This window comes from Hyperolius riggenbachi, chromosome 7 (genome assembly GCF_040937935.1).
Source record: "Hyperolius riggenbachi isolate aHypRig1 chromosome 7, aHypRig1.pri, whole genome shotgun sequence".
NCBI lineage: Eukaryota > Metazoa > Chordata > Amphibia > Anura > Hyperoliidae > Hyperolius > Hyperolius riggenbachi.
Genome location: NC_090652.1, coordinates 224134207 through 224147167, shown reverse-complemented (window position 1 = coordinate 224147167; position 12961 = coordinate 224134207). Strand labels below are relative to the sequence as shown.

The following is a 12961-nucleotide window of genomic DNA, read 5'->3' as shown; positions in this document are numbered from 1 at the left end:
AACTTGTATTTTTCCAATTTTCGTCATAGATGGTGTCCACTTGTAAGCGGTACTTACCACCTCTGGCTCTGCCAGCTGTGCACAGAAGAAGCTTATAATGCCAGTTCCGCAGCCAAGATCCAGAATTCGTTTCCCTTTCAGTGCAGAGCTGTTGTGTAGGATAACATCTCTATAGGTCTGTGTGCGGGGGGAGTCTGACAGCATCTCCAAATGCAGCCTCTGTGCAGAGGAAAGCGTCATGAAATGTCTGATCACTGCACATAGTTGTTACCAGAACAAAAATTAAACATATCTTACCAAGGTCTTATAGCTCCCATAGTATTCCTCATCCTGCCAGGGGTCATCTTCTTCCACATCATCTTCATCGTCTATTCTGTGCAAATGACTGGAAGGCACATACCCCTGGCTACCATTGTGTTCTACCCACCACCAATCCTGTGTCACAGAAGACAGGAGGACCACTCTGTCTCCATAGAAAAGGCTCAGCTGTGGGGAGAAAATGAAAGACACAGAAAGGTTGCTGGAAATTAAATGCACATTAAAGAGACACTGAAGCGATAAAAAAACAATGATGATATAATGATTTGTATGTGTAGTACAGCCAAGAAATAAAACAATAGGAGTGGAGACATGGCAATGGCAAATCGAATCACAATCGGACATGTTGGATTTAATCGGATCGTAAATAGAATCGCAATCGAATCGCATAAAGAATCGTATTGTGTAGATTGGGCTTTATATGGTTTCCAGTACAGGAAGAGTAAAGACACTCTAGTTATCTATGCAAAACAAGCCATTCAGCTCCAAGACTTTCAAAGTTGCAGAGAGCTCTGTTATCTGAAATTTATTATCTCAGCTGTCAGGCTTTTTCTTCTGCAGAGAACAGTTCAGTACAGGTCAAAAGTTCACAGCCTGCTCTGTAAAAAAATCATTCAGAATGCCGAGTAATTTTTTTTTCGCTTCAGTGTCTCTTTAAGGCAGGTTTCTCCTAAGTGAATCCTCCTTAAAGCAGAATGTCAGTGTGAGGCCTAAAAAGCTCTGCTTTCTGTCAGGAAGGTTTACATGGGAGACATCTCAAGCTCACTCCAACCTGAATTATCGCAAATTCTTTATGTTTTAAGAAAGCAAACTTTTGTTTTTCTTAGCATTTTAGTAAGAGGGCTTTTAGGACCATTGTAGCCCCTTACACACTCCAGTGAGTTCTGGTTCACCATGAGCATGCTGCTTAGTCTGTACCTTTCGGTGTTACAAGCCCTACTCCATAGAGCCAAATTAATCCATGCCATGCACTGATGAGGATCAAACAATCCGAAACAGTCTGTATGCATGTTGGATTATTATGGCTCTGTACAAATTAACAAGCTGACACATCATTGCATTCCAGTGGTTCTGGAGGTGTGTTTAGCTTCTAAAGCTGAGTACACACGTACGATAACGATCGTTCAAAAACGAACGATAACGACAATCGGAACGATAATCGTGCGTTCAAAAAGTGTGAACGATCGTTTTTGTGAACGATAACGATCGTTATCGTTCAATCGGACCGATCCAACCCGGCGGATTTTTTCGAAAGATAATCGTTCAATCGTTGCAGTGTGTACAAAGATCGTCCGATAACGCATGTTCTTATTGCCTGTCATAACGTCACTTCCGTTTGCGCACGCATTTTTTTATCGTTCGTCGTTCAGTACTTTATACTTATATCGTTCACGTGTGTACACAATCGTTCATTACGAACGATCTTTTCAGTCTAATTTGAATATCGTGTAAACGTCACGAATCGTTCGTAACGAACGATCTTTATCGGACGTGTATACGAACCTTTAGGGTAACAATGGTTAATTTGCATATATTCAGCAGTGATGCACTGGGAGACATCTCAAGATCACTCCAACCTGAATTATTGCAAATTCTTTCTGTTTTAAAAGGATACTGTAGTAGGGGGTCGAGGGAAAATGAGTTGAACTTACCCGGGGCTTCTAACGGTCCCCCGCAAACATCCTGTGCCTGCGCAACCACTCACCGATGTTCCGGCCCCGCCTCCGGTTCACTTCTGGAATTTCAGACTTTAAAGTCTGAAAACCACTGCACCTGCGTTGCCATGTCCTTAATCCCGCTGATGTCACCAGGAGCGTACTGAGCAGACACAGGCCATACTGGGTCTTCACAGTACACTCCTGGCGACATCAGCGGTAATGAGGACACAGCAATGAAGGCGCAGTGGTTTTCAGACTTTAAAGTCTGAAATTCCAGAAGTGAACCGGAGGCGGGGCCAGAGCATCAGTTAGTGGCTGCGCAGGCACAGGATGTCTGAGGGGGACCATTAGAAGCCCCGGGTAAGTTCAACTCATTTTCCCCCGACCCCCTACAGTGTCCCTTTAAGAAAGCAAACTTTTGTTTTTCTAAGCTGACAAAGACCACCCATGTTCTTATGTGGAAAAAAGCTGGTGTTTTTCCACAGTGGGTTAAATTAGACGTAGTAAAGTGTGGTGTGCAAGAAAATGCTGCAGTCAGTCCCACGTACATAAATGTACATTAGATGTGAACAAGCTTGTTGATTTATATTGGCTGCCCGCTCCTAAGCTGGGTAAATACGTGAGAAAACAAAAAAAAAAAAGTCCGCAAACTGAAGAATCAATCTGCCCGGAAGGTTTTAACAATGGATCTTTGCAAAGGATCCGCATGGGTACATCGTAGTCCATTTACTTGTGCTGTGCACACAAAAGTTGAATATCTGGCAATCTTACGCACACCTTGTTTAACGAACAATGGCCTGCAGACCAGATCCACTGGAATGAATTTGAAAGATTGAAAGACATATCTTGTCACTATCATTAAGGGACGGATCAAACTGGCACTTTCTGGTAAATGGATTCGATTTCTGTTCGAACGGATCAGTTTCCGCTCCGTTTAGTTTCCCCATATTCCCCGTCTTCCCAAGTCCCCCATCACCAAAGGTGCCTCTTATGCTGTGCTTCAGCCTCTGTTTCCGTTACGCTGGGCTCCTCTGTCCGGAAAAATCGTTGCAGCACCAAACTTGCAGTCCCCGGACCAATGGGAACAGATCCATTGGTTAACATTGGATCTATACGCATCCATTGGGATCCGTTCCATTACGATCCGCAACCAGACCAATTTTAGTTCCAGTGTGAACCTGGCCAAAAGGTTTTTGTACATTTCTTAAAGTGTACCAGAGAAGAGGGGAAAAAAAAAAAAAAAAAAAAGGATTTATGCACACCTAGGGCTTCCTTCCAGCCCCCTTCATAGCAAATGCTCCCACAACCGTCTTCCTCCGCTTTCTTCTCCCGTTATCAGCCCCGCAAGTTTGTTGGTGCTGCACACGCCAGCCCTTAGGGCTGTGGAGTCTGAGTCATTTTGTGTACCTGGTGTAGGAGTTGGGTTGGAGTCTGATGATTTTTGTGCCAAATCCACAGGCCTGGTAACTATTAGACATATGGTGTGTACACACTTGAAAGATTAATGAAAGATCTTATGCTGGGAATACACCATACAATTTTTTGTAAGATTCTATGTAAGATTTTCCTGCCAGATAGATAAATTTCAACATGTTGGAAATTATCTAACCATCTAGCTGCCTAGCAAATAGGCATTGTTCTACTCATCAGGAGATAACCAGAAGACAATGCACCAGAGATAATGACCAGTCTCTAAAGAAAATAATCTAATTATGCATTCTAACAGAAAATCTTATGGCCCATACCCACGGGCTACAACTGTCGCCGCAACCACGTGGCACGCGCGTGTTGCGGCGACAGGTCGCCCGTGTTTATGAGGCGCGCACCCCGAACAGTCGCTTGTCGCTGCTGTCGCCAGGCGATTGGCACGGCCAATCGCCAGCAAAAGCTGTCGCCGCAACATCGACGCAACTGTCGCTAGTCCGCCGTGTGTATGCGGACTAGTGACAGCAACTCCATACACAATGTATGGAGCTTCCGGAGGGGGGACGGCAGCGGGGAACCTTTGGCGACAGCTTCCGTCGAATCTGTGTCCTGGCGACGAGCTGTCGCTGCTTTTTTTTTTTTTTTTTTTTTATGGCTTGAGCCACCGCTGTGGCTCATGTGTATGAGCCTTAATAAGAAAAATCTAACAGAAAATTGTATGGTGTATTCCCAGCATTAGACCAATTTTACCACCTTCCATGTAGTATGAGAGCCCTACTCTACACAGTCTATTCTATTGAGCTGAACTCCCCATCAGATAAAAATCTTTGCAAAATGCTGCACACAAAGATGCTGTACACATTCAAAAGATCAGTATCTGCAAAAGATCTGTTCCTGCAAAATGCATTCATAGGCCTCGATTCATGAAAGTGTGTGCGGGTAATGAAATCCGTGCGGGAAAACTCCGCGCACGGTATTTCCCACTTCTGGGTGGTCATTCATAAAATTTTGTCAGTTGCAATAACAGAGCGGAGATCTCCCGCTCTAGGCTGGCGGAAGGCATGCGGAAACGTAGGAAGCTGCCGGAGTCCCTCCGTGCACTCCTCTCAGTGCTGCTGCTTGGGAGATCTGTCCCATTCACTTGCACGTGTTCCGCATGGTTATCACTACATCCCGAGGTAGCGGTAATCCCCGGCCGCATCCCGCTTGCGGTAATTTTTATGAATGGGCATTTTGATACTTTTATTAACATAATCACTGCACAAGGCGGTGATTTCTCGCTCTGCTCACGAATGTCGGCTTTTCATGCGGAAAAAGCCTTTATGAATACACATTTTGCTAAGTTGTCGTTAAAGTCATCTGCTTTCAGCATTCCCGCATGCGGGAATGCTTTATGAATCGAGGCCATAGTGTATGATATCTGCAAATCCTCATACACGCCTTGTTTAACAGACATTCATCTGCATATCTGACAATCATCTGCAGATCTGAAAATCCATCCTGGTGGATCTGATCTGCAGATGAATGTCTGTTAAACAAGGTGTGTATGAGGATCTGCAGATCTCATAGACTATGAATGCATTTTGCAGGAACGGATCTTTTGCAGGAACAGATCTTTTGCAGATACTGATCTTTTGAATGTGTACAGCATCTTTGTGTGCAGCATCTTGCAAAGATTTCTGTCTGATGGGGAGTTCAGCTCCATAGAATAGACTGTGTAGAGTATGGCTCTCATACTACATGGAAGGGGGTAAAAATGGTCCGATATCTTTCATTTTAATCTTTCAAGTGCGTACACACCATAAGGAGTCAGAGTTGGAGCCATTTTGGGCATCTAGAGTCGGAGGTTTCATAAACTGAGGCGTCGGAGTTGGATGATTTTTGTACCGACTCCACAGCCCTGGCCACCCCATCTCACTCCCACGGCAGGAACGTTCTGTGCAGTGCACCCTGACTCACTAAACGTTCGGGGCTGATAACAGGAGAAGGCGGAAGTAGAGAGCGTGGGAGGGATATGTGCGGAGGAAGCCCCAGGTATGCATCTTTTATTTTTAGTCGTCTCAGAGTCACTTTAAAGATTATTTTCTTATTGGTTGTTTATCTTTTGTTTTCCAAAGACTTTTATCACGTGTAGCCTCCACCTCACAGAGCCCCTGATTAGTTATTTCATAACTAAACTAGTAGGGCAGACCCCAAATGTGGCATTTCATGTACAAGTCCAAGTACTAGTGAAGCAAGCTATGTTGGGAAGCAGTGAGGTGGAGGCTGCGCACGCAGCAGCAAACTATACACTGTGAGGACCGCACATTAGGAGGAGCCAGCCGAGGCCACCCGAATGGGGGAGAGCCTGTACATAAAACTCTATGCTGTTTTACAGGTCATTTTATGTGAGTGCAATACCCCTTTATATTATCAAATAGTTCTACAGTATTACGCTATGTTTTTTATTTGAGATCATATTGACCATGAATCGGGTTAGTGAAGGTGGAACAGATGTGGACTGTATCTGATTGTGAAGGTCGGTGGTTACCTGGGAATATTCCCAATGGGCTACTAGACCCTGGGGGTCATTGCATCTGGTGAGTGGCTTCTGATCGGGTGTGGTGGTGTACTGTAATATGCAAGGAGAGGGACCTTGAAACATTTGCAGAGGAAGAAAAGGACTTCATGATGTGGAGTTCGTGGGACTTTATTGCTATTACATATGAATTTGAGTGGTGCCTGAGTATTGAACTGTATGATTGTTAAAAAGAGTAGGAGGTGCACCAACAGCAAAACGACTAAGGTGCAGATGGAGACAGCTAGTGTGCATCAGATATTGTGTATTATTGCAGAGTACTGTGTCCTGCTGCCAATCTAAGCGGGCCATCTGTCAAGGTCGGATTTATACATTTTCTGCCCCTAGGCCAACTTTCATGCAGCTTCTGTTCTACGTGCAGCACCCCCCCCCCCCCCATCTATTCCTTGAGCAACCCCTCTTCCATGTCTAACATTCATGTACAGCAGCTTCCTTCAGTTCTATACAAGTCTCTTGGGGAGCAGCTCCCTATCTCCATGTGTTGCTCTTTATTTGCATGTCCAGCTGCCCCTAGACCAGCTGCAGTCCAAGGCCCAGGCCTTGGTGGCCTTTTCCAGAAATCTGGCCCTGCCATCTGCAGTATATTAGTTCATAGCTGTTTGATGTTTTGGAGGCAGAGATGCTCTGTAACAAGGGTGCTTCAATATTTTATTGGGTAACAGATAATCAGAAACGCACTCAAGGTAGCATGTACATTAGGGGTGGCAGTGTGGGCACTTTAGAGGGAACCCAAACCCGGATAAAAAAAAAAAAAACATTTCCCTTTCCTGGGACTACCCCAAGCCCCCTGTAGCCATCTTGTGCCCTCACCGGTCCTCGACTATCCTCCGATGCCCCGCCCCAGGTTAGTCTAATTTTTGGTCGGCCCCTGGTCACGCGCATCCTTGTACGCATTACGGTCGTCAAGCACGTCCTGCACAGGCGCAGTAAGAGAAACCTTGTACTGCGCATGACGAGCTTGACGATAGTAAGGCGTACAAAGATGCGCGTGGCCAGGGGGCGTCTGTCAGTCGGCTGAAAACTAAACTAACCCGCGGCAGGGCACCGGAGGATAGTCGAGGACTGGCGAGGGCACTTCTTTTCTTTTTAATCAGGGTTAAGGCTCATTTTAAAATTTACATGGTATGAGCTAGAAAGTACCATTGTTGCTGTAACACTAAAATAAAACCGCAGCACATGGAATAAGCTCTGTCCCTCCATACCTGTGTGTCATCAGTGGCCTGGTAATCACACATCATTATAAATTCCTTAGTGCTGGAATCTTTGGAAGGACTCTCCTCCACACTGTCCACTGTAGAGATTCCCAGGCAAGCGATGTCTGGAAGCTGCTCATAAGGTTCAGTATATCCACATTGATGATCATCATCCTCTGGTTCTTCATAACCATCAGTCGGCCAGGCGTGACACATTTCTCCCATGTCCATCTTCCTCTTTGAGTATTGGGGCGTCTCCCTGAGCACATAACTTGTACCACTGGCAGTGGGCTGAAGGACTGTATTGCTTAAACTGCATCCGGAAACAGCACTAGACTCCTCTGCTTCCCAGCAAGTAATTGGATCTGACTGTGCATTACAGCTAACTGGATCACCGTCCATTTCCTCCCTTTTATAATGATTTGGGAACCTCACAGAAGAGCTGCCCAGTAACCCTGACCCTATGTCTTCAGAACCACATTCTGTCCCTCCTGTCTCCATCACGGACTTTGTTTCACAAGCACTCATCTTCTTACGCATGTACTCCTCTGAATACAAGTTACTGTCAGTCATGCCTCCTGTCACAGACTCATTTTTAATCTCTGTTTTACTGCCCTCACCTTCTGTCTTGCTTATTTCCATCTCTGCCTTTGCGTCGAGCACTGTGCTGTCTTTGTAACCTTCCTGCCTTTCTACCTCATCTAACTTACCACATAGCTACCCACGCTGCTCCTGTGGTCTATACAGCTAAACGCCTTGTATGTAGTTAGCCTAAAATGAGTCCAATTCTAGAATAATTTCCTTTTAAGTTTCAGAAACAAATTAAAATATAGCTCCTCTTTTGTTACAAAAAAAAATGCTACAGAAATAATTTTGTATTGTAAGATTACGATAAAATGCCTATTAACGTCTGCAAGAGGGAAAAAAAAAAAACTTTCCCAATACAGATGAAACAATTTTTAAATAAAAACTAGTAACAGTATACTGATATGTACTTAGGGTTCCCCCAGAATTCTCATCTTTCTGTGCCAGTAAGCCCAGGGCTCATCCAGATATTTCACACAGCAGGTAGCAATGCACCGAACCATTCACAACACCCTATTTCATCCACCCTAATCACACCCTTCACCCTTTCAGGAAACTATTCCAGTACATTAACGTCAGATCCAGAGCTCAAAAATGCCAAAAAACATTTGCAATACTTTAAAAACATAAAGATGCACAAGTGAGGATTGTGTGTAATTAGTGAACAGAGTATTTAATCCTTTAGTAGCTCTTTACTTGTTTTCTGCCCCTAGGTTCTGGGTCCTGCCTCAATGAAGCCCCCAGCGACAGATTCGGGGACTGTCACCTGCTGATCTTCAGGGACCAGAGCCCTTCACTGAGCTCCCCCTCTCCCAAAGCACTTTTCTGGGAAACTATATAGGCTTGGGGCAGCTTCCTGCCACCCGTTACTTCTATGCTTTACAATTGATGTTTTTAATAAACTACACAACAAGTGACTGCTATGTTTGCCATACTATCCTAATTCAAGTACGTCTCTACTTCTGCCAATTCACCCTAATGGTGACACACCTGCTAAGCTTATTAACGATACCAAGCGCTGCTCACCCCTATTCTATAAATACTTTTCTCACGAAATATTCTCTCTCCACTATCCGCCCACTTCCCGGAACCTCCCAATATATGTATTGCTAGACCACCCAGCCCTGTACATAGAACTGCCATCCAGCCACGCTCCTAAACTCTCCGCTCTCTACACCGACCTCACCACTGCGCGCTGCCGCTATACGTAGCTCAGCAGCCCCCTCTCCGCTGCGGAAGCCCCGCTGCGTATCAACAGCGACCTTGATCACATGACTGGATAAGAATTATGGGACTTGTAGGATCTGCGCTTGATAGTCTGAAGTGGGCAAAATGCAGGAATAGCGCTGTACTATATTGTATCTTTCCTATCTGCAGGGCAGTGTTATAGGTTATTATTTTTATTGTTCGCTAAGGTTTGCGAAAGTAGCCAACTAGTCATTGCACTGCCCCTGCCTAGAACTAGGTAAAACAAGCTGAAATCAAAAGAAATTATGGAAGTAGGACACCTCATCATTCACAATGATGGTCATCATGTCTAGAAGTCATGGAGAAGCATGATATTTGTTTGATAAGCTGATACATTTGCAAACGTCTGATTTTCTGTGATCACATTCTGCTTTATCACATATTCATGATGACTAGCTAATCAGAGACTAAGGCCTAGTGCACACCGAGCGGTTTTTGGAGCGATCCGCCGGCTGCATCCGCCTGGAAAAACGATTGGCTAATGTATTGCAATGGGATGGTGCACACCGGCGGTTTGAGGTTTTTGCCAAGCCGCAAACGCGCCTCCTGCTGCGCGTTTGCGGTTTTCGGAAGCGTTTCGTCCTCAATGTAAAGTATAGGAAAAACGCAAACCGCTCTGAAAAACGCTACTTCAGAGCAGTTTGCCAGGCGTTTTTGTTACAGAAGCTGTGCAGTAACAGCTTTTACTGTAACAATATGTGTAATCTGCTACACAAAAACGCACCCAAAACCGCTAGGTGTGTTTAGAAAACGTCTCTAAACATACCTAGAATCGCTCTGAAATCAGCTCCAAAAACCGCTAGCTTTTTGTGGATCTGCTAGCGGTTTTGGTGTGCACTGGGCCTTAAATTGTACCTGGGGAGGTGGATAAAAAAATGTATACATACCTTAGGCTTCCTCCTGCCCCCTATGGCATCATCGCTCGCACACCGCCGTCCTCAGCTGCCTGCAGCCTCTGCAACTGGACCCGGTAAGTCATCCAGTCGGGGCCAGTTGGCACAGACGCAGTCGGGCTACTGCGCAGGTGCAGAACACACCTGGCCACGGGAGCGAGACAAGGGAGCGTGCACAGCCCGACTGCACCTGCGCAGTATGCCCCAGACCGGAGGACTTTCTGGGGCAATTTGCGGAGGCTACAGGCAGCATGGGATCAATGAGGCCAGAGTAAATAATTATATTTTTTTTTTACCAACATGTTACAGCACTTATATCACTTTTTTTCCGCTAACAGTGATTTCAGGCAAAAAAAAACACTGTGAATGTGAACATGGTCATGTTTCAGTCGGTAAGTATCCAACATTTTCTTACCAAATGTAATTCATTGAGAACAAAGGCCTTTGTATGCGAGTTACATTCTTGCGAATACACATTCGCTGCCCTTGCATTGTGCAAAATTTTTCTGTAGAAACCTACATGTGTGCTTTTTTTCAGAATGGAAATGCGATTTGTGTATTATGTAAGTCAAAGGAAATGCAGAAAAATCACATTTGTTACTCGACAATTACATTAGATTTTGAAGTAGATTACCAGATTTTTTTAAACTATAAGACGCCCCTGACCATAAGGAACACCTAGGTTTAGAGGACAAAATCCTGGGGAAAAAATAAATATACTAAACCTGGTGCATCCATTGTGCAGGGACGTCTTGTGGGAGAGGGAAATATCAGAAGAGATGGAGTGCTGTTACATTTTCAGACAGTTTCCTTTATGACAGATTCCTTCTAATTCTGAGAAATACTGAAATGGTGCAAAATTATCCTAGTGTTGAATGAAACTCCAAAATATGTCTGTGCAGGGAGAGAATTTAATCCTAACAAGAAACGTGTGGGAAAATAAGGTGGTTGCCTCTGTACTAAGCTGTGGCCCCTACAAAGGGATGTTAAATGAAAGAAGGGAAAAAAAATACAACTGTTCCTTGGAGCAGCTTTTACCAATAAACAACAGTACATGGAATGGTCCGCTGTCCATAACAGCTACTACTGGTATGTATGCCAAGGGATGGGCCCACTGTTCAGCTAACACTATCTCTCAGGGTGGGTAACTTCCAGCTCACTGTCCACAATGACGGTTGCTGTATGTCCTCCAAACGTTGTTCATCAATACGTCCCCTGACATGCAGAGAGCACGCCACAGCACATACCACCAAGGGAGTCTGAATACTCAGGGCCCTTTTCCACCAGCGCGTTTGCGCTGGCTGAATCGCAAAACCGCAAACCGCTAGCGATTTTACAATCGCTACGGTTTGCTTTTTAACATAGGAATCGCGGTAGGTCATTTCCACTACCGCGATTCGCTTTTGTCGGGAACGCGAAGCGGAGCGATAATTGCCGCGATTTTGCTATGCAGTGCATAGCATAGCAAAATTGCGTCCGCAAACGTCGGGGGAATCGCCGGTTTTGCGATTCAGCAATCGCTAGCGTTCAGCGTGAACGCTAGCGATTGCAGGTGGAAAAGGGCCCTCACAGCTGCCGCCGGGGTAACACACAAGGACTCAGACGGCCATGGTCATGCAGACGACTCAAGCAGGAAGGACAAAGGACTCGGAGTGTCAGTTGGAGACAGAGGAGCAGCTGCTTTAAAAGTAATGGCTTGTGGGGGGAGTGGGACGCCTGGCACGCCTTTTGACTATAAGACGCACTGACTTTTCCGACCATTTTTGAGGCAGAAAAAAATGCTTCTTATAGTCAAAAATATGGTAGATACATTGTCATGTAAATTAACTTCATTGATATACATAGGGAAAGGGAAATCACAATATGAAATATTGCATTAAAGACGCAAAATAAAAAAAAAAAAATGTCAGATCATTTAAGCATTCACTCATGGAACATGATTATCCTCAAGCAAAGTTAAAGTGTACCTGAGCCAAAGCTGGGGTCAAAAATTTCATACCTCACGTATAAGTCGACTACAATATATACATATACAATAATGGGCAGCACGGTGGCGTAGTGGTTGGCTCTCTCGCCTTGCAGCGCTGGGTCCCTGGTTCGATTCCCAGCCAGGGCACTATCTGCAAAGAGTTTGTATGTTCTCTCCGTGTCTGCGTGGGTTTCCTCCGGGCACTCCGGTTTCCTCCCACATTCCAAAAACATACAGATAAGTTAATTGGCTCCCACTAAAATTGGCCCTAGACTACAGTACTTACACTACATAATATAGACATATGGCAATGGTAGGAATTAGATTGTGAGCTCCTTTGAGGGACAGTTAGTGACAAGATATATATATACTCTGTACAGCGCTGCGTAATATGTCGGCGCTATATAAATACTAAATAATAATAATATTCAACCCTCTTATGCTTTCATTTTTTATTGATTCAAGTATAAGTCTACCCAGCAAAGTTAATGGCTGCACTTGTGGATCGGGAGGGGTTAGTGACTGCACTGCATACAGTATTGCAGCCATTAACCCCTCCTGTCCCTTAAGTGTAGCTAATAACTCCTCCAGGCCCCCAAGTGCTGAAATTATTTATTCCCCTACTGCAGCCCAGTATTTCCTCCCTGCCCCTTTCCTTGTTATTTATTATTGTGGCCGGGACTTTCACACCATTTTTTTCTTGGCATTTCCTTACCTCAAAGTATCACCACTGGGTACATGTCTGCAAATGGGAATGTCACTATTAGTACAAAAATTACTCAGTGTTGCCCATGACTCGTGTAGAAGTTGACCCCTATACTTTTCCAAAGTGAATCAGACATACATTTCTAGACTTATACTCGAGGATATATGGTAGTTTCGTAAGAAGAGGAAAGCCTCTGAATTGGCTTTCCACAGTGTCCTCCGGGCCCCCATTGCAGCTCACCGACCCCCCAAAGTTTACCAACAAGGGCTTGTCAGTAATCTGATCAGGGCCACACTCCTCTTCATACAAGAGTGCAAGCGTGGCTGTAGTGCGCATGCGCAAGTACAGCCGCACCTGGGCAAGCAGCCAGAGCTGCTCCATTCTACTG

The 12961-nt window shown here is 45.0% G+C and overlaps 1 protein-coding gene across 2 annotated transcripts in view; it reads right to left on the bottom strand.

The window, feature by feature from the left end:
- Window positions 1–8992, bottom strand: part of PRMT2 (protein arginine methyltransferase 2) — a 486423-nt gene extending 477431 nt beyond the window's left edge. For both annotated transcript variants that reach the window (XR_011022800.1, XM_068245318.1), the window contains exons 1-3: window positions 7182–8992; window positions 298–486; window positions 58–219 (exon numbers count right to left, since the gene is read on the bottom strand). Coding sequence is in view for 1 of the 2 variants with exons in the window: in XM_068245318.1 (XP_068101419.1) it covers window positions 58–219; window positions 298–486; window positions 7182–7814 (984 nt within the window). In the remaining variant the exon portion in view is untranslated. The remainder of the gene's footprint in view (window positions 1–57; window positions 220–297; window positions 487–7181) is intronic.
- Between the last annotated feature and the right edge of the window lie 3969 nt (window positions 8993–12961).